The sequence below is a fragment of the Pagrus pagrus genome, assembly GCF_965226575.1.
Source record: "Pagrus pagrus genome assembly, chromosome: 16".
NCBI lineage: Eukaryota > Metazoa > Chordata > Actinopteri > Spariformes > Sparidae > Pagrus > Pagrus pagrus.
The window spans coordinates 12,867,857-12,893,187 of record NC_140200.1 but is presented as its reverse complement, the minus strand read 5'-3'; the positions used below and the strand labels follow the sequence as shown (position 1 = coordinate 12,893,187).

General features: G+C 42.0%; 2 protein-coding genes across 2 annotated transcripts in view; both read left to right on the top strand.

Annotated features, from left to right (window-relative positions):
• The window catches only part of afg1lb (AFG1 like ATPase b), a 29,457-nt gene extending 20,921 nt beyond the window's left edge, over window positions 1-8,536 (top strand). The window contains exons 8-13 of the mRNA XM_084376973.1: window positions 1,626-1,708; window positions 2,796-2,866; window positions 4,088-4,188; window positions 5,023-5,163; window positions 6,496-6,603; window positions 7,056-8,536. Coding sequence (XP_084233099.1) covers window positions 1,626-1,708; window positions 2,796-2,866; window positions 4,088-4,188; window positions 5,023-5,163; window positions 6,496-6,603; window positions 7,056-7,202 — 651 coding nt within the window. The 3' untranslated portion in view covers window positions 7,203-8,536. The remainder of the gene's footprint in view (window positions 1-1,625; window positions 1,709-2,795; window positions 2,867-4,087; window positions 4,189-5,022; window positions 5,164-6,495; window positions 6,604-7,055) is intronic.
• A 4,615-nt stretch (window positions 8,537-13,151) lies between these two features.
• The window catches only part of foxo3b (forkhead box O3b), a 44,491-nt gene continuing 32,311 nt past the window's right edge, over window positions 13,152-25,331 (top strand). Inside the window, exons 1-2 of the mRNA XM_084377195.1 lie at window positions 13,152-13,417; window positions 13,710-14,431. Of these exons, the coding sequence (XP_084233321.1) occupies window positions 13,880-14,431 (552 nt within the window). The 5' untranslated portion in view covers window positions 13,152-13,417; window positions 13,710-13,879. The remainder of the gene's footprint in view (window positions 13,418-13,709; window positions 14,432-25,331) is intronic.

The window sequence follows — 25,331 nt, the reverse complement described above, 5'->3', positions numbered from 1 at the left end:
ATCCAGCAAATATTACAAACCCCCAATTTCTTCAAACATTATTCATACATTTCATACGCTGGAAGCCGTCATAATATGTCGATCAAATAATCGTTTAATCAACTTATTGCTTCAGCGGTACATCTGACAAAAACAGTGCAGCAGTACAGTGAGTTATACAGAATAAACTAAAGGGCCAGTTGGAGACGAGACTGTAAGTTGTAAAGTAACACTGACGAGGATCGGAGTGAGACAAGTGTGGTGATGGTGATGGTGGTGGTGGTGGTGGAGGAGGGGGAAAAGACCACAATGTGTAGGCGGATGAAATCTTGGAGGAGTGAGAACTTGACAATCCTCTCAAGATGGATAATCAAGTAATGACCCGCAAGGCCTCAGCCTCATCTGATTATAAATAACCAATGGAATCATCATCACTGATTGTGTTTCCATTCCTCCTTCTTTGTACCTCGCTTCTCCGTTAAGAAACGCACCAGCCGTCGTCTTCGCCGTAGGTAGCTAGAGACGGCTCATAAAGGGAGGGAGCAGAAGATGGCAGGAGAAAAGACAAACTGAGGTTCTAATGATGTGCCGGCGATAGTGACAAGTTTTTTTTCTTCCCTTTTTTTCCGTTTTGGAGGGACTATTTACCCGTTGGTGGGGTCACAGAAGGTTGATGAAATGACACCTCCCTTTTGTGCGTGGGGGAGGGCGAGTTTGTCAGGTTGTTATTAAGCCTGATTCAGCCAATTGGCTCAGAGTGGGAACCCCGTTTGTGTGAGCGGACACGGAGATAAAAAGTTGACAGCGGAGAAGAATAGAGTATTTCCGTCCCCTTGCTTTGTGATGATTACTAATTATCCTGCAGCTTAAGGAGGCCAGTGGCAGAAATTCACTGATTTCATAATTTACCGGAGCTGTCGTAGACTACTCAGTCAGCCAGGCGCTGGCTTGGATGGGATGATATGCAATTCCTTTCTTTTCTTTGATAGAATGGCGGAGATGATGATTATAGTTTGCGCTGCACTCCCTGACATGAATCCTGTTGACGTTTTACACTATCTGGAAAAGTTTGAACTCCGCATCGCAAGTTCACCCCTGCTGTAACACACTTGAATAGCTGCAGGAACAATAGATCAGCTCAATAAACCACAAAGCACTGACACAAAGTCCCAGCGCTGTCAGAGGAGAGGAAGATGTCTCCTGCCTTCTGTGTCACCCTGTCGTTGAATTTGTTCACTTGTTCCTTATTTGCACGCACTATAGCATTTAATGGAAAGAAATCAGGGATAATACATCAAGAATTTAACACTGGACAAGAATAAAAACAGATTCTGAAAGACTTCCACGAGACGAGCGATGTAAACTCAGAAGATAGCATCTGATCTGATAGTTTTCAAAGGTTCATTCCATTTATATGTTGCACATTTTTTGGTATATTCATATTTTCAATATTTGTTTTAGATGTGTATTTAAACAGGAAAACTGACAAATAAATAAATAAAACCTTAAGACTAAACTTGGTGGCTGAAATGAAGCAGGAACACCAGATAAAAATGCTCGCGTTCAATTCAAAAAACCTTTTAAATTCAGGATGAAGCTCTAAAGCAATATCTGTATGTTTTGTGTTTGTGTGTGCATGCTTGCAGGAGTACTGCCACACAATCTGCCTTGACTCTGGGATTGACTACAGGAGACTGGACAAGGCTGCAGCAGGGAAGCTCTACTACCTGTAAGACACACATGTACACACACATTTGTTGTTTAAATTGCCTAATAAAGCCCGACTGATGTATTGGACGATACCATCGACCTATATGTCAATAACAGAAATTTTTACTCCCTAATAGCTGTATAAAAAAAAATCCAGTATCGGTTGTGCTCCGATGCCTACCTCTAAAATAATTCTAATTTCATCCTTTTAAATTTGTGAGGAGAAAGCAGAAATGTACCCACAAAGCCAAATGTCCTCACAATGCAGGTTAAATGCAAAAATTCGTCCACACAAGGATACATCTACAAACACACAGACACACCGATATCGGCCCCCTTTGCTACTTGTTTGTTTACAGTCCAGCTCAGGGTCTGTGCAAAGGTGTGGTAAAGAGTCGATATCAACCTGCATCCACAGCAAACATACAAGCATTGACATACACACGTACATAGGAAATGTTTGTGCACATCATAGAGTTAGATTTTTATTAAGGCCGGAAAGAGAAGGCAAACAGATGGATAAATGGAGAAAAGCAGACTCGGAGACTTATAAAGAGCTACATTACCTTGAGAGATCCATGAAAAGGCTGAAAGGGGAATCAATAGAATATGAGAAAATGGCAGAGCTTTAAAAGCTAGTTTTCTATTTTCCTCATTACGTATACGCTGTTAGGAACACGCACACACACACAGACAAACAAGGTATGAATGACACTGCTGTTGCTCATTGCTGCATTGGAGCTTTCAAGTGCTTTCGTCTTTTCACTGTATGTAAATAGAGCACATCACACCCTTTTACCTGGAGTTAAAACACACACACATACGGATGCAAACGCACACATATTACAATCTCGTTTTGACGTGCATTCACAGGCTAATGCTTGTGTTTAGAGCCTAACATCCTGTTTTTTACTGATGAAGTGAAAAGCTAAGTACCCCCCTCCCCTCCCTCTCCTTGATGCCACCGTTTGATGTGGCCACTTCACGATTATTAATTTCATATTCTATTTCTCCTTACTGTGTGTGTGTGTGTGTGTGTGTGTGTGTGTGTGTGTGTGTGTGTGTGTGTGTGTGTGTGTGTGTGTGTGTGTGTGTGTCTTGTTCAGCACAGGGGAGCCTGCAGCGGAGGCCTTCTTGGATGCGCTGTTTGAGGAGCTGGCTTTAAGGCAAAAGACTGGTAAGGATGTTAAAGAGAGATTTGCTGCATCACATAAAGAGACATCTGATACAGCATGATCAGACATTCAGCAGACACCTCGCAGAGAGATAACAGACAAATAGGCATAATTCAATAAAGAAATAGACCTAGCTTTTTATATATATATATATATATATATATATATATATATATATATATACGAGCTGTCAATAAAGCTAATGTAATCTGGCCACATTTAGGTTGCAGGCAAGATGCAATCATTTTGCAAACAAATCCAATGAAACAGCCAGACATTGTAGTACCTCGTCTTTGTCTCTTAACAGAGTGCTGCACGGATGATATTTTTTTCTTCACCAACATAAACACAGATGACATCACAGCAGTATGCCGGCATATACAGTGAACAATTAGCTGTTAGCTTTTCATCACTTTTTGCTTCATCTAATATTTGTGTTCGAACACCATCTGTGTAGTCGCCATTTTCATTTCCATTCAGTTGATTTATTCTCGATAGAAGTCTTCTTAGGAGCCTATTCCTTCTGTCTCTTTTTAAGTGTCCTATCTGTTAAATCAGCAGCTGTAATCATTTGTGAAGCTCACAGACTTGTTATACAAACATCTGTTTGCATCCTCGTTTTCCCGAGCAAATGCACTGGGACGACTTCTGACTTGCAATGGAACGCAGCATTATTTGCAGGTTTAAGGACTCATTTAATTTCTGCAGCACGGGAGGTGTAAATCTTACCAATACTGTACTTACGTTTACTTTGTTTTAGAAAACGGCAAAAAACACATTTGTTTGGGACTTGATGGATTTGATGCTCTGTTGAGTAGTTACAGCAACAGTTTGGTATCATATTGTAGAGAAATCAAAGGAAATGGATTGTGGCTCATTTGCGTATTGGTATTCCACTCAAAATTTAGCTTAAGAGCTGAGGCATCACAACATTCAGAAAAGTTTACATTTGATTTTAAATTCAGTTCAGAGGTTGTGAAAATGATAGACCGGGTTGTGTTCAAGTCGCGAGTTTTGCCGTTTTGTTTGAGCCCCCATGTGAAGATTTTTCTTGTTTGAAAAATTGGCTGTTTGGTATTAACATATATTTAACACTTTATTTAAGTAACATTTGTACAGACTGTATAGATCTACATTTTAAACCTATTATTCCTGTATACATGTGTTTTTATTGTAATGATTCAACTGTAAATGTGATGGTAAATGTGTGTGTGTGCCCTTAGTTACGGGCCCTCGGGTGCTCACAGTGCTGGGCAGAGACTTGACTCTGGAAAAGACCTGCGGCTCCATCGCCGACTGTACTTTTGATGAGCTTTGTGGCAGAGTGAGTGTTTCTATCCTGGTTTCTTCTTTTATTCTTAGTTTTCTCTACGAATCTCTTTTCGCCTCACTGCCAGCATTCTGTAATCGTAAAACAACAACAACAGTTTCAAGACTTACACAACAACACATACTTCTTAAAAATTATATTAATTGCGATAGAAAATCACCGTGTATATATAACTTGTTTGTAATTTTGGGGGGCATTGTGCCCCTATTCGACAGTTTTATGGTGTACAGGGACAGGAAACGTGGTATGACACAGATTTCCCAGTTTGTATCTGTGACGCCCCCAATCTCTTTTCTTTTTTGACACACACACAAACATCCAACACACTTTCACACACAATATCCTCTCATCACTAATCAAAGCTGCTCAAATTCAAAGCACTCAAAGCAAACTCAAAGAACTGCTTCTGTTTTTTCCCTCCGTCTCGGTCCTATTTTCTGCTCAATGTCAAAAAGCAAGTCTATTGACAATTTTGTGAATAGTTGAGCCCATTGTGTCCCGAATAATCGTCATACAGTAAACTGCAGTGTGTGTTTGGAGCCTGATGGGCAGGGGTGAGCTTTTGCAGGCATCTGAGCTTCAAGGCTTCTTCTTCCGTCCCACATACTGTATGTTGGCAAGTCCAAATTGATTTTGAGAGTAATCATTTTGAATGGCAAAGACCCAAGGACGGGGACTGTAATGACATCAGCCTGAGCCAAACATACAGACTGCAGCATTCACAGTGCGAATTGTATCTGTGTTTGCTTGTGTCATCTCCCCTCTGCACTGCGATGTGCTGAAGTCTGAATTTGTTCCAGCATGTAAACTTGCTCCGTTGTCTTCCAGCCACTGGGTGCGAGCGATTATCTTGAAATGGCTCGGCATTTTGACACTGTTTTCATACGCAACGTTCCCATGCTGACGCTGACCCTGAAGGACCAGGCCAGGCGCTTCACCACCCTCATAGACAACTTCTACGACAACAAGGTATCTTATTTATTGAGGATTTGAAGCTTTAAAAACTAGTGCAGCAACTACTTTCTGTGCTGTATTATTCAGTGTTGATGCACTTTTTTATTATTATTTAATAGGCTACAGTGCCACAGGATGGAATCGAACCTGGCATGCTGAGGTTATCATACCGTGTATATTTGCCTGAGTATAGTATTGAATTCTACCGTATTTGTGTTATTAAAATACATATTTATATCAATATTTATCACTCGTCATGTCTGTCAGGACAATATTTTGTGAGAGAATAATAAAGCATTTGTAAAACCAAAAACCTTTCATTTCTTTTAGTATTGTTCTAACTAATAATAATTATGCAAAACTGTATACCGTGATACCATGAAACTGTGATGTATTCTGAGATTGTTATCATACTGCAAAAAATCTAATTTCTTTGCAACCCTACTGAGGTCTTGACGTCAATACATGGGTGCCAGCTGCACAAGGTGAGCTGCAAGGGCACCTCCATGATGTTTTTTATCATGGGGGTTAGGTTTAGATGTAAAGCGCATGCTGTGTCCCTGATGGTCAAGGGGGAAAAGTGACCATTAATCATAGCATGCCGGGTTTGCGTTCTCATTTCCTGCCATCTCTTTACTGTTTACTATACAATAAATACATAAAATGTCCACATTTTTTATTTAAAGTAATGGCAGAGGTGGCAGACAGAGGTTGAAATGATGCCACTGGAATTTAAATAGTAAATGTATTAGTTCCAATTCAAAAGGTAATATTTATGCAATATATAATCACTGAATTGCACTACAATCAATAGTAGAAGAAATTCAAACTCAGAATTTTAATATTTGCAATATTAATGAGTAATACAAACTCAGAAATATTTTTTTTTTCCTTAACTGAATAAACAAGCTGTTCTCAGAGGAAAATGAGGTCCCCAGAACACTGTTTGAAGCTAGAAAGGTGGCAGGGTCCGCCAAATATAAACAAAGTAAAACAGTATGTAACTGTGTTTTCCTTTTAAGGTCAGTTTGTTTATTAAATATTTAGTCGTGAAAACAAAGAGAGTTTGTTTATTTAGTTTGTTTAAACATTAAGAAAAAATCAGTCAATGAAGATCTTTCTCTTCTGATAAAAATTTCTGTGCTGCTTTAAATCTTCTCAGGAATGAAATAAATCTCCACAAACTGACCAGGACCGTCGTTTCAACGAGGCAATTAATGAATGGTTAACCACTCTATTTAGTATTGATCAAAGGAAACAAAGACTTCTCATTAACGACACCGGAAGTAACCTCCATATACAAACTGGACATTCCTGTGTCTGATCCGTCTTTTTTCTCCCTCTCAGGTGAGAGTGGTGCTGCTGGCGGCGGCTCCTGTAGACCGGCTGTTCGTCCACACTGGAGGGGAAGATGAGAGGGACCGACAGCTGCTGGACGACCTGGGCCTCAGCGGGGTAAAAGAACACATCTGGAAAACACATTCTGGATGCCGTGTGATCCCAAAATGGCAAAATCACATCACCGGTTTCTCTTTAGTGACAGTTGGGATAAAAACAGATCAATAGATTGTTCATTAAATTAAAGATTACAAAAATTCATTGAAGTGACTTTGCAGAATTGAATTAGATTGATCTGCAGCAGCTTATGATTTTATTGATGTTCACAATTTAACTTCAAGTTTTAACCTTGAGTCTTTTTTTGAATTTCTGCTTTTTGAAATGTTATTATTTTTATTTTATTATAAGAGCAAAAAGACCTCCATTTTCAGGAATGCCTTGTGACACAGTGAAACAAGCAACCCTCTGATCTTAAACCCGTTTCTCTAACCGCCAACCCAAATATGTTAACATTTAAATTGAATTTTCAGTGTATCATTCGCTGACCCTGCGTCGGCTCCTCTTTTCAGGACGCAGCAGAGCACCTGACTCTGTTCACAGCCGAGGAGGAGATCTTTGCCTTCCAGAGGACCGTCTCCAGACTGATGGAGATGCAGACGGAGTCGTACTGGACGGAGGGAGATCGCAGTCGCAGCAAGGAAGCCATGAACACCTAACATCACAACCTGAGAAGCATATACCTCCAGACAACACTGTACCTCACTAACTTCTGACACTGCATAAGAGAAGATGCAATTTGCAAATTGTCAAGTCTATTTTGGAAGTCGAGATGTCCAAGAAAGACCTGAAATCCACAGTAAATGTATAATTGTGCAAAACGAGATGTATGTTTTTGATTTGTGTCTGACTTCCCATCATCTTGTACGTGTGTTTTTTACTGCCTGGTCCTCCTCTGTGAGGTGTGCTCTCTTCCCCTTGTAGACTATTTAAATAATATGGAAACCTCTCCAACATGAGTGAACCACAAGGCAAACAGGTGCTCACTTCACAGAGAGAAAGGGGGCCAAGTGTCCCTCAGAGCAGTTGGCTGGCGCCCTCTAGTGGGTGCATTTTAAAGGTAAAATTCTCAAGCTGCTGCTGTTTTCTGTGCAGATTTTGAAGGAAACCTCAGTTGTATGAAACCTGGTGCACATTTAAAATGTTATGCATGAGATTTGCCCGAGTGTTTTGTGAATGAGACCAGAATTCAGAGATGCATTGAGGCATTTTTATGTCAAGGCTGGCAGATTGGCATGTAATATAATTTATAAAATAAGACTTTGATCCTGACTTTACCAAGAGGGTTTGATTACAGTTGCTATTTTTAAAGCATAAGGTCACCCCAAAGTTTCAAATTCAACCACTATTATTAATCCTTCACCCTGATGTCAAAGTCGGGTGAAGGTTTGTAGTCCACAAAACATTTCTGGACAGCAAAACGGCCTTGCAGCATTCTCCTAAACAACTGAATAAACATAAAATGAGTCCATACAGCTTGTCTGGCATAATCCAACTCTCCTGAAGCCCTGAAACCCCAAAATGATTTAAAAATACATTATTTGCACCCTTTTTTGAGCCGAAATCATTTTTTGTTGAACTTTTCCTTAAACGCTGTATTTTGTTCTTATGGGAGGGAGAGAATTGCTTTGCATTGTTATGTGCAATGGCACAACTGCAAGCTGCAAACTTCCATAAAATATTTCAATAATAAAAATTTCAAAAAAGGCATAAAGGGTTTAGACTTTTGAATCCAGACTGTCCAGGAAGTCCTGTTATGTGAGTGTGCAGCAACAATCAGCAGTCAATTTTGATTTATAAAAATACATAATCGAGCAGAAGAAACATGCAAACAGAATCGATATATTGGTTTGTTAAGGTGACAAAACTGAACATTTTTAAAAAATTCTACATTTCTGTTATTGTGTGTCAATGTTATTTTTTATAAGATGGGACAAAATTATCACCGGAGGCAAAAATATTTTATATCGCACAATTTTATCAGAAACTTTGATTTCTGAAGTTGTGTGTTTTTATACGATGGGTGCTCCAAACAGACGCTTTTCACAGCAGAGTTTTGACTTCTGTCAAAGCCGGAAAAGCACAGGTGTGACCAATGATAAGGTGATGTATGACTTTCTATTAAGAGTCGCAGTACGCCATGTGAGTGAGTGAGCATGCACAATACCATACCTTATTTTTCTCTGAGAACAGCTTGTTTATTCAGCCATGGAAACATTTTTTGTTTGAGTTTACCTCATTAATATTGTAAATAAAACATTTTTTGAGTTTGAGCTTCTCCAAAACTATACACACAAAAACTACTGAACCGGGTACTCGCAACACTTGAAAGGAGGATTGGTTTCGGACCCCATTTACTTTTGGTGAGGGTCTAGATAAAGGGACTGCTCCAGGATTTTTTTTTTTTTTTCATTGTCTTTAACATTGCGAGATGGGGTGTTTTTCTACATTTTCCTTATTTTCTCAGGGGATAATGCATGGATCTTAATGACAAAAAAACAGGTCTATATATGTGTCTGGTGTCTGAGTGAGTACAAAAGATGACCGTTGGGCCTTGGAGGAGGTATGCACTCTACCGAATGTCATTCTAGTTTTATCTGTACGTTAGATACACTTACAGAGCAGACAGAATTTTTCGTCTTGTGTGTTTTTGAACTTGTTCCTGTGTGTCTGTAGGTGGCAGCAAAGGGCAACCAATCACTACAAGGTTTGTTATTGCGTCCATGTAAGGATGAGGTCATCCTAGTGCACCACTCCAGCCTGGACCAGCCCGCCCTGACAGCTACAGTCAGAACAGTGAACAGCACCTACAATATCCACACCAAGGGTGTTATATAAAGTACTGTGTTTGAAATGTCCGACAAGCCAGTATCATGTAGAGGGACTGTACAATCTCTTTAGATCCAAGCCACAATAAATAGTGTGTTCACTGATGCATGCACATGACGTGGATCATTATAAAGTGCTTGAGTCGCTCACAAGGCCGCAAGTCTATCCCACCATAACTCTCAATTAAAGAAAAATCAATCATGCCCTATGCCGAGGCCCCTAATCCAATCAGACCATCACGCTGTTTGGGGGAAAACATCAGACAGAAGCAGAGATGGCCGCCATGCTTTGTGATTGTCTTAATTGGATGATTCACGCTGGTCATAGTGTCATCCTCTCTGGACCACAGTCTTGATACCCCATGCTGAGGACAGAGGGAGGATGGAGAACAGTTCACCTTTTGTCTCTATCAGTTAAAATATGGATGAAAAACAAGATGTAAGACTTTGACGCAAGAAGTTCTGGTAAACATGGATTAAATCAAGTTTTGTGAGAGCACAGTTTATAATTCCTGCGTGTTAAATATTGAATGGAGCTCAGACATTGTCCTGAAACATTTCCATAAGGTTTTCAGGCCGCCGGATGATACTGTACCGACCTAATGTGGCTCCAACCTGGGCGAAGAAATTAAGTGTTGGGTTAAATGTGTCCTTTGTGAAGAAAAAGGGTAATAATACAAATAGTTTGGGTTTGTGTGCACGACTGTGTCCTTGTGCAACACTATTGTGGCCTTTGAAGGGGCATCTGGGGTAAAGTGGGCTTATCTTGGTGCAGAAGAAGTTGCCTTAATGCCAGATATGCTCCAGCAGGGTATTGAGGGGACACGTCTGACACTTATTTTGTTCCACATGACACAGATCAACACCTGGTAAATGGACTGTATTTATATAACACTTTTCTAGTCAGGGCGCATTACAACACAAGTCAGCATTCACACTCATACACTGGTGACTACCTGCTCATCAGGAGCAATAACCAACACACTCTCTCACCGATGGAAGAGCCACCATGGGCAAACTGGGGTTCAGTATCTCGCCCAAGAACGCTTTTAACAATATTTTAAAATAAAGTTATTATAAGTGACATGGCTTGGTCATGAGACGGTTTTAAAAGATGGTTACAACCTTTGCAGGTCTTTTTATAACGGGTTAAAAAAAACCATACTTAAATTCTCCTCTTTCATCTAAATATGCAAAGAATTTGCCAATTTCAGATATTATAAAAGGTTCAGTGAAGTATCTCTGTCTGATTCAGATGGCTATGTACAGTATTTCTGCACACACACACACACACACACACACACACACCAGACATCCTAACCTCTGTCTGTACATCCAGTGAGCAGTTAACACTATAGTTCTCTGCAGGAGCCAAACTGCTGCATCAGGTATTCTCTTTGATGTGAAGGGAACAAAAACCATCACATCACAATGCATGTATGCCTGGACCAACTATCTCCTGCAATCCTGTACAGTACACACACTCCAGACTGCTGCTGTAGATGTGTGTGCATGTGTGTGTGTGTATTGAACCTAGCTGCCTTGTTAAAATGTGTGCCAATGAACACAGTTCACAATCATGTCCAAGCTTTTTGGACAAAGGCACAAAGGTGATATACTGTTTATTTACAGTGATGTTTAAGGAAGTGAGTAGACTGCACTGTAAGAAATAATATTATTGTGAAGTCAATGAAAAAATAAAACGTGCTTGGAAATACCATAAACACAGCCTAAATCTATGCTGTGATAACGAAGTGATATCTTGTTATGGTCAGCTGTGAACGCGCATTCCTGCACAGAAACCGCGCGAGCACACGCAGGTGGACGCGCACCTTGCACGTCAGGCAGCCGTCGGTGGAACAAAGAAGATGTGGACGAGGCTGTTTTGATCGTGAGGAGGAGGTGGAGGAGGAGGAGGAGGAGGAGGGGAGGTCCAGAGCATCACTTACAGGACGAAGAACCATCTAGGATTTCTGCCCTTATCTCTCTCTCTCTGGCTAATAAAAGAGGTGACGTCATCCTGAGCGAGGCTGAACGGGCTCCAGAAAGGGGGCGTGGCCTGAGCGCCGTGACGGACGTTGATTGACAGGCTGATTAAAGGCGCCAGTCAGTCAGTCACTGCTATGAGAGTGATGTGAATGGAAATGTATGGATGTTAAAGATAGAGAGATGTTATACGCACAATGCTTTTATTTTGAAGAGGCATGTCTGCAGCATAAAACAGTGTCATAATATTAAATTTTTTTGTACATATAGATGATAAATGCATATAAAATCACCTGTGATATGATGAAACATGGATTAATATTACTAGGCTATATCAAATATTAACCTAACTCTTTCTGCTAAAGAACATTTTGTTTCATAGCAAGTTGACATTAATATTATATTTCATCTTTTAAGGAATTAAATGCATAAATCCATAAAACGTTTTTGCACACCTTATTTCTGGGGAACAAGTTTTGGATGATGACTGTAAGTCTATTTGAAAGCACAGTTTCTATTCCAGCTGTTAAAGGTGCATTATGTAAGAGCTGGTCACCAAATAGCAAGAAAAAAATATCACCAGAGAAACTGCTCATTGTAGCTGCTGTTAGCTAGTTAGCTCAGTTAGTCGTGCAGCTAGTGGCCAGGACTGGGGGCTCATGGTGCGTTTCACTTGAACTTGGAAGTCAGAATTTCAGTTCCCGGTTGGCAATTTCAACAGGAACGCCCCCTGTAGTCGTACTTCCAACCCCGACGTCAAAATCCAAGATGGCTGCTCAAAAAGCTTTGGAATATTCAGTTTATTAGCATTTCTGTCGTCACTGTGTCTCATTAAACCAGACTGACACTCAGTACTTTCTAACTTCTATCTGTGTCCATATTGCTTGGATGTCTTTATGTGCAAATTACAGCGTAAAGCCCTGTTATCAACTGGTGTTGCTAACAATGACTCACAATGGCAGGAACTGGACTTGTTTTACTGGAACGCAGCTCCGACTTCCGACTTCCGAGGTAAATGGAATGCACCATAAGAGCGTCGGTCGTGTTGACAACGCTAGCACAGGAGCTTTGGCAGGAGCTAGCTGGCTAGCATGCTAATTTCAGTAGATATCTCTGCAACACAATGCATAGACGTCTTGATTGTTATTCTGTTATTTTATTTAAACTAATATTCTTACATATTTCACCTTTAACAGTTATTCAAAGGTGAAACAATTAGTCGATAAATGGATTGAGAGAAAATCAGCGCTACTTTGTGTGATTTATTTTTATTTTTTAGCAAAATGACCAAAGTTCATTGGTTGCTGCCTCTCAAATGTGAGTATTTGCTATTTTTCTTTGTCTCATGTGATATTAAATTAAATATATTTTTGAATATGTCGACCTGGGCTCTGGGGAAGTGTTGTGGACATATTTTCATGATATTCTGATATTTTATGAACCAAAAAGTCAATGAATTAAGAAGATAATTGATAGATTGACTGATAATGAAAAACTATTGTCAGATGCATCAAAATGAATGGATTATAACAGAGTAGAAATCTGTAGCACTCACAGTTTGACATTTAAACTCCTCTTTTACAAGCATAGTACAGTCAAAAAATCTTGCTAAAATAGAAATACTACATGTCAGGACGTGTCCCAGCCTCCACCTGACGCACAGACCGCTCCGTCCTGTTGGACTGCAGTGTCTCTTTAAAAGGCGATCCCATGCACAGGATCCAGGGGGCTGGCCCTTGATCGACTTGCATGCGTGTGTGTGTGTGTGTGTGTGTGTGTGTGTGTGTGTGTGTGTGTGTGTGTGCAGCGCTGTGAGTGGAGAGCAAATCGAGATACAGTAGTAACCCAGAGTGAGGTGGCAGTCTTATTCCACATCGACACTGACTTGCCCTGCACACATCCCATCTGTCTCCATATCGCAGAGCGCACTTGAGGAGCGAAAAGGAGGAGAAAGAGTAAAGATGGCATCTGGAAGTGGTCGCGGACAATCCGGGATCTAGAGTCTCGTCTGGGGCTTTTTTTTAAATTATTTATTTGGTGCCACGGAGCGCAAGTGCAAGGTATTTCATTTAAAGTGTTGGGATCGGATTTATGAGGTTTGAGCACTTTCTCCTCTGTCACTGATCTCCAGTGGGTGGATTCAGACCTCTGTGCACCAGGATTTTATGTAGAGCTCCTATTCATGAGCAAGTAGTGTTTTATAATGAACTCCATTCTCTTATTTCTAAGGAGTAGTTTGTCGTAGCTTCACTGACACACTCAGCCGCTGCGTTGAATCTCTCGGGCTGTGTTTGAACTTCACTCTGACTGAATGTGTCGGGTTGATTTTCTCTGTTTTTATGTCCTCAACAGGCGGTAATAAGTGAGTCGCTCTCGGCCCCGTCGGGACTTCGCTGGTGTGGAATAGCAACAAAGGACGGGAGCGCGCATTCATGGGACGCGACTTTGACAGCTCCTCATTTCTTGTCTTGTAACTTTATTACCTGGCAGCGGGGGCGAGATTGTGACCGGAGCTGGAGATCATGGCCGAGGCTCCGCTCCCCGACCCTCTCCCGGACCTGGACGTGGCCATCGACCCGGACTTCGAGCCCCAGAAGCGGCCCAGGTCTTGCACCTGGCCGCTGCCGCGACCGGACTCAAACGCGGTGAAACCGGAGAGCCATGACACAGATATTATACCCGAGGAGGAGGATGATGAGGAGGATAACGCCACCTCTACGGCCATCAATGGCTCGGGCTTGGCGGCGGAGGACCAGAGCAGCAACAGCCCCGCGGCCGATGGAGCGCTCTCGTCTCCCGGCCAGGACAGCGGAGGCTCCCCGCTCTCCACGCACTCTCCGACGGCCACCTCCGGCGCGCTGACCCCCAGCAGCCTGGCCGCACAGCAGACACCGAGGAAGGCATCATCTCGCAGAAACGCCTGGGGGAATCTCTCCTACGCAGACCTGATAACCAAAGCCATTGAGAGCGCGCCGGACAAGAGACTGACACTGTCCCAAATTTATGACTGGATGGTGAGATCCATCCCCTACTTTAAAGACAAAGGCGACAGCAACAGCTCTGCAGGATGGAAGGTAAGAGTCCCCCTCTCTCTCCCTCTCTGTCACCCACCCAGCCAGCCAGCCCCCCTCCTTCCTCCATCAAAACAAAAACAAAAAGCATGTGGCTTGTAAACCCACTGACGTACACACGCACGCGCGCACGCACACACGCACACACACACACACACACACACACACAGGCAGACACACACGCACGCACAATTATAGCAGCACAGTCGCGTGTTTTTGTTTTACGAGCGTCTATTTGGAAAGTCTGGCACTCATTATTCCTCTCATTATCATTCTAATGGAAATTACAGATCTGTCCGAAAACGTCGAGCAAATGAGAAAAAATCACATGAGGGAGGCATCCGAGATCATTATTCTCTCTGGGGTTCAGTGACCTGCACATAATTATCTTTTAAATCCACCAAAACGTGATGTCTTTTTTTTTTTTTTTGCGCTTCACAAAGGTTGCGGAGTTGTTTTTTATTGAAATCGCACCTTTCCCCCTTTGTCTTTTTCTTATGTGTCGCTTCTGATGAGCGATAATATTCCTCTGACGACACAGTCACAGTCACATGTCTGGAATTAGAGCAAACAGAAAGGTTGTAACCGGTTCGTCTGGAAACACAGTAGCCTATTTTGAGTGACGCAACCCCGTTTAAGACTCAAGGAATGATACAGTTACATAATGCAGTTTACTGAACAGCAGCTAATCCATTAATAGCACAAGGAGCTGGATGTAAACAAAACGATTTAACAATAATGCTGCACGGGGGGAAGAGTGTGAATGGAGGCTGGATCCATGTGGGGCGCTTCATTTTCTGTGGTTGTGAATCCTGACTTTATGATTTATCACTTCATGTTTTTTTGCCTTTACATTCGGAGGCTAAATTTCCATCATGCTACTGTAACCACAGCGGCATTGCCCTGTTTGCCATTTGTTATGTAAACCTTGGCAGGGATATATCAGTCTCCTGGGTCAGGTAGGCAACTGCCAAGGTTGCTGATCCTACCATGAGGGAATTACATAACCACTGGGTTGCCATGAGTTTGGGTGCACTGTTAAGGGTGAGGCTTTTTTTTGTTTTTTTTTGTTGAAAAATGGCAGCTACCTGGTCACCCAAAAGACATATGGGCCCCCGTGAAAAAAGGAGGAAGGAGGGGGGAGACGCAGAAGGTCAGAGAGCAGAGATTAACACCCATCACAGGCTGGACCAGTCCCAAGGGGGCGTGGAGCCTATAGGCCATATTTTGTCAGGGCTTCTCAAGTTTTGCTATGTGATATGCTTCAGTGAAGAGCAGAGAAGGAGGCTGCGTGTGTGTGTGTGTAGCCTCACCAAGTCAAGGCCGGGTTCACCGTCACCATGCAGGGCTGTTACTCCTGGAATTTCGGGCATGAGGGCCAGGCTGTCGGTGGTTTAGTGTTACGCATGGTCTGTCAATAAATCTGGGCTGCCGCTCACAGCCCGTGCCTTTTTTAGTTTTCTTATAAAAGACTCTTTTCATTACAGACCCCTTCTTCAAACACAGAGGTGTGGCAATCAACCCACCCGCCAGTATAAATCTTGGCAATGGACATCTCCGCCAACCACGAATACGTTGCAGCTTTACGTCTCTTCAGGCTCAATTTTCAATTTTATGTTGAGACAACGTTGTCTTTATCTGGTTGGTTTCGGCCCAAAAAACACATCCTGTTTTAGCTGGACTTGTCCCGATGTCTCGTCAAAAAAACATCTGGTTTTGTCACCACAAACATGGCTGGAGATCTCTCAAAGTCTCATAAAAAATATCTAGTTTTGTCTCCACTAACACGACTGGAGATCTCCGACGTCTCATCAGAAACACCTGGTATTGTCTCCACTAACACGGCTGGACATGTACTGAAGTCTTGAGAGAAATATCTGGTTTTGTCTCCACAAACTGCTTGAGATGGTTTGAAATATCCAGACATTTCATGCTTGTAAAAGTTGAAACTCAGTCTCGAACAGCGGTCACCTGCTTAGCAGCCCTCTCGTCTAATGGGAACGCCACCAAACGTCCGCTCTACTTCCCGATATGAAAGTCAGCATATTTACATCTAATGTGCATGTGATGTGATATGTTCTGTACAAAAGTCAACAATACAATCTACAAATTTGAACCTATCAGCGGTTTGCAGAAATGTAAACTGCCAGCATGAATTCTGGCGACTGGGCTGGTGGCAACACATAGCTTCACAAAGGCGTACAGGTCAGATGAAACATTTTCAGAGACTTCTCTTTAGGATTATCGATCCCTGCAGCTCCAAACTGACAAGCCGGTTCCTCAGTATTAAGGCCAGAGCATGCCACAAGCTGCAGTTAGGCTTTAGTAAAAAAGCCTGTGAAACCAAAGACATCCTGCACAGCCAGGTGTTCAGAGGACTACCTGTGTACGGGGACTTGTTTCAGAGCCCCTTCTCTCTCCGTTTCACTGTCAGAGACTCTAAGGTTTCACCTCCGCACAGAGCCAGGTTTGAACACCTACAGTTTCATGCAGCCAGGGCACCTTTGTTGAGGAGATTTGCTGAGCAAATCCTCGTAATCCCCCTGGGTTTCTCTCCCAGGTTCCCACTTACGTCATTCTATTCCATATCTCTGTCAGTTAACCATTAAGAGAAGGTAAAAGTAGGTTAGCACCGCCAAACATAACACGAGGAAATCTTTTATCACCTTAGATCGTCTTTAACCGAGAAGTCACTGCAGGGGCTTTTATTAGTTACACACTTTTTTGCTCCTTTATGTGTTCTTAACTCAGCATACATTATCTTAATGTTGATTTAACCCTGAAATTAAATGTCTCCTCAGATTTATAATCACATTGAATTATTCTTTGATCCGATAGGTCCGGATCAGAATAAAATGTTACTCTAGTATTTGTCAACTCAGCTATTGCAATATGATAATTGATTGTGGATACTGTTTAGGCTTTCATCTAATAATTAAATTAATCAAAAGATGACATGTTTGTCAGGATAAAGGTGGCCTGTGACCTCATCTAAACACTTGATACCCAAATGTTTTTTGTTTTTTTTGTTAGTCGTACACTTTCAGATAAGACTGTTACGATCAAATTAATTCTGGCGTGCTGTTAAGAGTTTGACACAAGCCTTTTTCTTAGTAACACACATCATATCATTTCCAGTTCTGTCCTAGAGAGGCAGGTCTGGGTCTGCTGAAATGTGTGCTAAGAGAAGCTTTGGTATGGCGGGGAGTGACGGACTGCGTCTCAAAATAGCACCCGTAAACACGCCTTTAACACTCTGTGTGTGTCTTTCACCTGTCCGTCTTTGCGTAATCGAAAGATTAGGTGCACCTGTGTGTGTTTCTGCGCAGGCACGCAGGCGGGTGTACGCATCCGTGCGTGTGCGTATGTGCAAGTATTCCTGGCTGCGGAGAACTTTGAGCTCTAGTGTTACTTAACCCTGCCGTAACAGGCTCCCTGTTCCCAGCAGCTGCCCATCACAAGCCAAGACCCAGTTATGTCACAGCCACCACACAAACACAAAAACAAGTTTTAACGGCCACACATGCTCACATTCATGGCACATACAGTTCTTTGGACTCCAGATAAAGTTGACAGCTTGTGTGTGTTTTTAGACCGGCTATACATTCCCGCACTGACAGACATGCCCAGACAAACTCGGTGCATTTGCCCGGTCATGTTCAGGCGTATCACCCGAGTTCATGACTGTGAGTGTCTGCCGCAGGTCTTAATTTATACAGGGGTCTAAAATTAGTTCAACTCATTAGAATTAATTCATGAGATTGATCTTTACGACCCCCGGGGGCCGCAACGAGCAGCGATCATTGTCAACATGAGGTTGTTGTTTAACATGTAGATTAATCTAAATGTCTAGTTAATTGATGGCTATTTACAGGTAGTTCATGTTCAGCTCAAACCACAACACAGTGAGTCACAACCGCAAGTGTTAAACACACCTTATCTCGTGATCTGTTACTTAGCAAAGAGCCTGGAAAGCACAACCTTCACACACAGATTCGTATACAGAGTCTACCGTGCTACCCTCTGCACATTCCCCCATCTGACTTTGTCTGGAGGCATATGGAAAACAGGCCCTTGTAACCCCACCGGGCATGTTGATTATCATTTTAATGGCCTAGCACGCTGAAAGTGTTGATTCTTTGGCGCTGAAATTATTTATTGTTCCTATCAGAGCAGGAGGGGGGTTGACAAAAGGGAAGGGGAAGAGAAAACAACATTAAGCTTTTCATTGGCTGTCAATCAAAGATCCTAGGGTCGGCCATGAATATCCCTGTCAAGACATAGCTACTAGTGGCTGGAGTTTAAACATTATCTGAAGTCTATTTGACTGGCCAGTGAGGAAATTCTTATAATGCTGAAGAAAATACTGAAAACAGAGGCTGTCTGCGTGGATTTGTGTATGTGTGTGCACTCAGGTACTCAGAAAACAATCCGGAGGCCTCTCAAACGGAGCTGGCACTGTGCCAAGCTGAAGGAACTGAAGCAAAAAGGCAATAAAAAAGGGGAGTGGAGGGGGTCGGGTGGGTGTGGGTGTGTGAAGACAGTAGAAGGAGGAGATGGGAGGGGTGAGCTGAGGGAGTAAATTAACAAGCTTTGCTCTAAATTGGTGTATTACAACTGCCCTCTGGCTGTGATTCCCCAATGGAGGGATTCGTTGGTTTGTGAGGCTGAAGGGGGCGATGGGTTATGGGAACCTACCAGCTCCAGACACCCCTCAAGTCTGAATAGTGTCACCCTGAGCAGTCAACCTCTGTGTGGGGGAAAACCCCCAGGCTCTGCTCTAGTTCCATTTCCAATCAATGGACACATTTTTTTTTTCTTTAGATGCCCGAGGAGTTTCACTGCAACAAGATTTTAGATCTGAAAATTACCTTATATGGGCAAAAGTATGCAGACACATTAGCATTATACCCATATGCGACTGCTGAATCCTTATTACATTAATCTGCAGCTACATCAGCGTCTAGTCTTCTTTGAAGGCTTTTCTCTTTAAGAACCTGGCCGCAGGGGTTTACTCCCATTCAGCCAAAAGAGAATTAGTGAGGTCAGCCACAGTATTGGGTGATAACGCCTGGCTCGTAGTCAGGGTAAGAGTTGATCCCAGAGATGTTGGATGGGGTTGAGGTCTGAGCTCTGTACAGTAGAAAACTTTCTTCATGGAGCTGTCTTTCTGCATGGAAGCACTGCCATGTTGAAAGATGAAAAGGGCTGCCAAACGGCTGCTACAGTGCTGGAAGCACACTGTGGTCCAAAATATGATTTAAAGTTTTCCTTTAAAGGACTAGTTCAACATTTTGGGAAATCTGCTTATTTGCTGTCTTGCCAAGAGTTAGCAAGAAGATCGATACTACTCTCATATCTGTACAGTAAATAGAGAGCTAACCATTTGCAGCCACTTAGCTTAGCTTAGTGCAAAGAGTAGAAGCAGGGGAAAACAGCTAGCCTGGCTTTCTCCAAAGGTAAAAAAAAAAAAGTGAGATTATTCATTAATTCAATTTATAATAGAGAGTTACACATGGCCCTAGACCAAAAGATTATCTAAATATGCAGTCAGGGCTGTCCACATACTTTTGGCAATAGTGTATCAGCAAGTATGTTCTCTTTTTTTTGTCGTTGTATCCCTCTTCCTTCCTCTGTCTCCTTTTCACTGTCTCGCTATGTGCCCATCTGTTTGTGTGTGAAAGTAGACACATAATTTGTCAAATGTTCTGTCAAAATGAGTCCAGGTTTTGAAACTCGCAGACATACGGTACTCTAGATGACTGTTCGCTTTCAATTCCTCTAGTGTGTTTGTGCATGTGTTTGTATCTGCAAGAAAGAAAGAAAGAAAAAAGCTGATTTTTGTCTCTCTCATTGGTTTTCCCGTCATTTTCTGCGTCCTCACCATCCCAACCATGTCACACTCGGCACGATCTGTTCTCCTCAAAGACACTTCTCAATTATTCAATGCGCTCGGGATGAATTCAGATCACTGTATTAATTTTTAAGAGCCTGTTCTTGGCTAAAGGCGAACCTTCTTTCGCAGTTTCTGCCTCTCTTTCATGGCTCTAACTCCACTCTCTTTCTCCCATGCCATCCCTCATTATTTTCCTGCCAGCTCCCTCATTTGTCTGGATGTAAAACACTGTGGTGAGCAAAAACAAGCCTTCCCCCTGTAGCTCCTCTGAAGCCCAACTCTTGAAATCTGTTGTGGGCTCTAATGAATGGAGATAAATCTTGGGCCTCTGCTCTTGTTACACTCTGTACTCCCTTGACTCCTTCTTGTCTTTTTGTGGCCATAATGGTAACTCTTCAGCATTTTCTTTCGAGACACTTGAGACACTGTTGTTGTTGCTGTGAAAATATGCAGATTGTAAAAGAAATGAATGGTCTTAAAACCTTGATCTGTGCCAGCTGGGCTGAGCTGTTTGCAGAAATCCCAGCATTGCAAAGGCAGATTTGGGACTTAGACTTGCTCTACATGATGATGATATTTAAGGGCAGACAGGTCACAGGATTTATATGTTGTGTGTGTCTGAATTTGGTGAACAGACACACGCACAGCAAGAGAGAAACCAGTTGTCTGGACATGCCCGGTCCTTGATAGCATCTAAAATACAAATACTGATAACATGCTAAACGGGCATTTTGCCTCATATACAGTAAGTATATTTTCTTGCAGGATTACCTAAAGGGATAGTTTGAAATTTTGAGGAATACGGTTTTTCTTTGCTTTTCTTGCCAAGAGCTAAATGAGAAGACTGATACCACTCTCATGTTTGTACTGCCAATATAAAGCTATAGTCAACAACCTAGAAAGCTTAGATAAGCATAAAGTCTGGAAACAGAGGGAAACCACAAGCTTGACTATGTCCACATCGACACATTGTGGTTTTTATGAAAGCAGCTACCTTTCACCAGAACTGTTTCCCTTTGTTTCGTCCACTATTGTCAATCGGTGGCACGAGTACCACTGTTGGTACGCAAGCCTCCTTTCGTGGTACGCACAGGAATCCCAGATATGTTTTTTGAAAATTAAGTTAATATAAAAATATATAGTTAATACTATCAAAATATTGCAGAATTTTGAATAAAAACACTAAAACTGAAATGTAATTTACACAAGTTATGTCTTTCTTGTTATATTTTTGTTTTAGCTTCATCTAGGATTCGTTACAAACTGTGATGGAAAGATAGAAAGGAGGTAAAATACAAAGGTTCAAAGACACTGCAAACACTGTGCTAAGCCAAGCTGCTAGTGGTAGCTTTATATTAACTGTGCAGACAGTGGTATGAATCTTCTCATCTAACTTTTGCTGTAGTTTATTCATCTTCACTTGTGTATTTTAAGGGAGACAGAGGGAGGTTTTTAGCTACTTCATTAGTCACTGAGCTTCTGTTCAAATCCTGTATTAGTAAGCAAAAAATCCTGCAGGAAAAAATATCACATTGTGTAATAGATTATTAATAATATTGAGCCTGACTGGTAATATGCTGAGCTGTAATTTTCCGCAGCTGGCATGATCACAAATAATTGCAGGAATTTTCACCAACATTTCTGATCTTGCTTTAAAAGCACCTTCGCACTGCAAAACAACCGCTCAGTGGTTTATACAACATCAGATTACACTGATCTTTTCCAACTGTTAAACAAAACAAAGATACACTGGAGGAATAGATCTCTTTTGACGTCAGCCAGTTCAGTATGGTCGAGCAGGGGACTATAGTGGTTTGTCCAGTGGTTAGAGACTAGTCTTTAACTGGAGGGTTAAACTTTGCCTGTCACTGGTGTGTCCTTAAAAACAAGTTCCAGACTTGCCGTTCTGTCGTTAAGCCTGATCTTTGAACCCTCTGGAGAAAGGTTAAGCAAAGGACAAGTCTCTCAAGCAGGATAAATAAATTATAAGGAGCAGAAAAGTTTTAGTCATGTCGGAGAGAAAACAGAAACACCAGTCTGACTGGAAAATCATGCAGGGGACACGCCGTTCTGAGATGTACTGTGTGTCTGCCACTGGGAAAATAAATAAAACATCAAGGAAAGCAACAATTACACCTCACCCGCAGGACAGTTTACCCTGTCTGAATAAGATAAATCTACAAATACACAGATGCAAAACAAAATTGCTGATGGGCAACAAAGCAAAGCTCACAGTGTTTGCGGAAGTTAATTTTTGTTTTAACAAGCACCAGTATTTATTAAACAAGCATTTGTGGCCACTTTTCACATGCTCACAGAGATACTAAAGTCAAAGTGGATTTGCTGAGCATTAAAGTGATGCATCAGCACCATTGTATGTAAATATGAATTGCATGTTGGCCAGTTCTTTAAAAAATAAATAAACGGGACATGGTGGTGTAACGGTAATGAATGTTACACCACCATTGTCTCTCCCATATATCACAGATACGAGGATGGACATGGGACACACTACTTTATTGCACTTTCTGGCTGGGGACCTTTTAAATGACGATGTTTAGATAGTGGACTCCTGCCTCAGACTTTATGCTAAGCTAAGCTAACTGGCTTCAGCTACATACCACATAGAAGAGAGACAAGAAGCAAAAGAGTGTATATCCCCTCCCTGGTGGGACAGTGAAGACACTCCTCATCTACATTTTCACATTTTTCTTGCCATCCAACCCAATTATGTATTAATACAAGCAAACAAAACAGCAGGCTTGGATACAGTGAAGGAAATATTATGTTTATATCTTACAGGAAAAGGGCCATACAACACAGGAAGTCTCACTGGGCAGAGAAGGAGAGTCTTTGGGCCGATACAGTTAATTACTATAGTCCCCTCAACGGCTTTAAACGTGTTTACATGAAGGCATGCATACGTGTGTCGGCAGGGGTAAAGGGAGGGTGGTTGTTACTTGTTTGTCTCCATAGCAACTGATAACTTGTCTAGCAGGTGGGGGGACGACTCTCAGTTTGGGTGACAGCTGATAACAGAGTGGCATATCTCCCCTCCCCCTCTTCTTACACACGCACACACACACACACACACACACACACACACACACACACACACACACACACACTGTGCATACCTCCCGTTCTGGTCTTGCTTCTCAGTTTCTCCGATAACCACATTGCTGAAGTGGGCCCCTTGCCTCTCGGCTGCCTCCTCCTCTGTAATCGACTCCCTCCACCACCATACACACACACTCACCTTTTGAGTGTGTGTGTGTTGTTCAGCCTTAAATATATAATTCATTAATAGTAGTATATTTTTTTAGGACAAATTAAGTGTGTTTTCGGGGATGGAGAAGCAGGTGAACGTCTGAGTATCTCCCTCAGAACCCTGTCAACAGTCGTTTGCGCGTGGCTGATCTCAAGCAATCATCTCTGAATATGCCTCGCCGACACGACTCCTGGCTTTTAAACTTTAATTTGTTTTCTTCTGAGCCTGTCTCTTTCAATTACACCACTCCACCTATCTGGCATCACTGAGTCTGCAAAGGACGGGCTGAGCTACTGTTCCTGATTAAGATTTAATTGACTACAATAAAGCTTTCTGTGTCAGAGGAGGGAGACAGAAGAAGAAGAAAGGTGGTGAATGCGGGGTTGGGGGTGAAAGTGATGTGCTGTTGATATATCATGGAGGAACAATTGCTTTCACAAGTCTTTCTGTTTTGCTCACCCTTGCTCTTAAAACCAAGGTTTGGTTTTATAACCACACTTGTCAATAGTTTGGGTACTTTACTTTTAAAAGCCATTGAAATTATTGTTTATGGGAACTCTGGCAAACTCTGGATATATCCATTTGTAACTGGAATGATGACCAATCAGATACATGTATTTTACGATTCGATCTCCAAAAAGGTCTTTTAGCTTGTCTCTTTAGCAGAAATCTGTACAATACTATCCCTGTGTAGATATACTTATCATATTTTAATTCCCAGCTGGTGTGTTGTATCTGCACAATGCAGATCACAAGGTTTTTTGCTGTGTTTTTGCTTTAATTTGATAGTCAAAGGTTGAGATAAAGACAGGAAACGTAGGGTGAGAGTCAACATACAGTATGCAGAAATGTCCCCAGCCAGAATCAAACTGGGGATGTTGAGGTCACATGGTTAGTTTCTTAGCCATGAGTCAATCAGGATGGCCCCAAATCATAAAAGCTTTAAAAGCTGCTTCTCTAAACAACATAAGTCAGGTCAGTGTTTCCCAGGAAATTTTCTGTACCACACAGGAAATATATTTCATGTTTCTGTCTCACACCAGAGGATGTTTGGAAAGACCAAAAACCCTGGTAGTGAGCATGAGAGGTGATCGCCATCACTGCAGAAATGGGCACCCCTTACTGTATGTCTCTTATCAAGGGACAATCCAAAATAGATGACTCAATACTCAACAATTCTCTTGATTGACAGGTGATCTCTGAGAAATGCTGTTTATAATCATGATTGCTTCACCCTAAAGATTTCACCTGAGGATTTCACTCAAAGAAGTAAATCAATCATCGTGTTACCAGTATTTACCAGTGTAGCAATTTTCCTGAGATCAACCAACTTCAGTCCAAAAAGTGTCCAAAAGTTGTGAAAAATGCCCCAGTACAACTCCTACAGCACAAAGTCGTTATTTTTGTCCAAACAACAATTCAAAACCTGAAGAAATACATTTTTACATCACAAAGAAAGCCAGGAAATCTTCACATTTAAGAGACTAAACCAGCAAATATTTTCCTTGACTGACGCTTAAAGTTTTTGCAGGAAGGAAATCAACAAGTGCTCATTTATGTTTAACCAGATTCCCATTGTGTGTTGTCAGTTGTGCGTAGCCAGTGTGCAGCTTTACATTCCCTGTAGTTCTCAGAGTTACTGCTGGAAGCTCTCCAACCACAGAGACGGCACTCCCAGATTTGATAAGCAAAGATTGAGAGTGCCATCAAGCAGCCAGCCTGCCAGCCACCTGTTC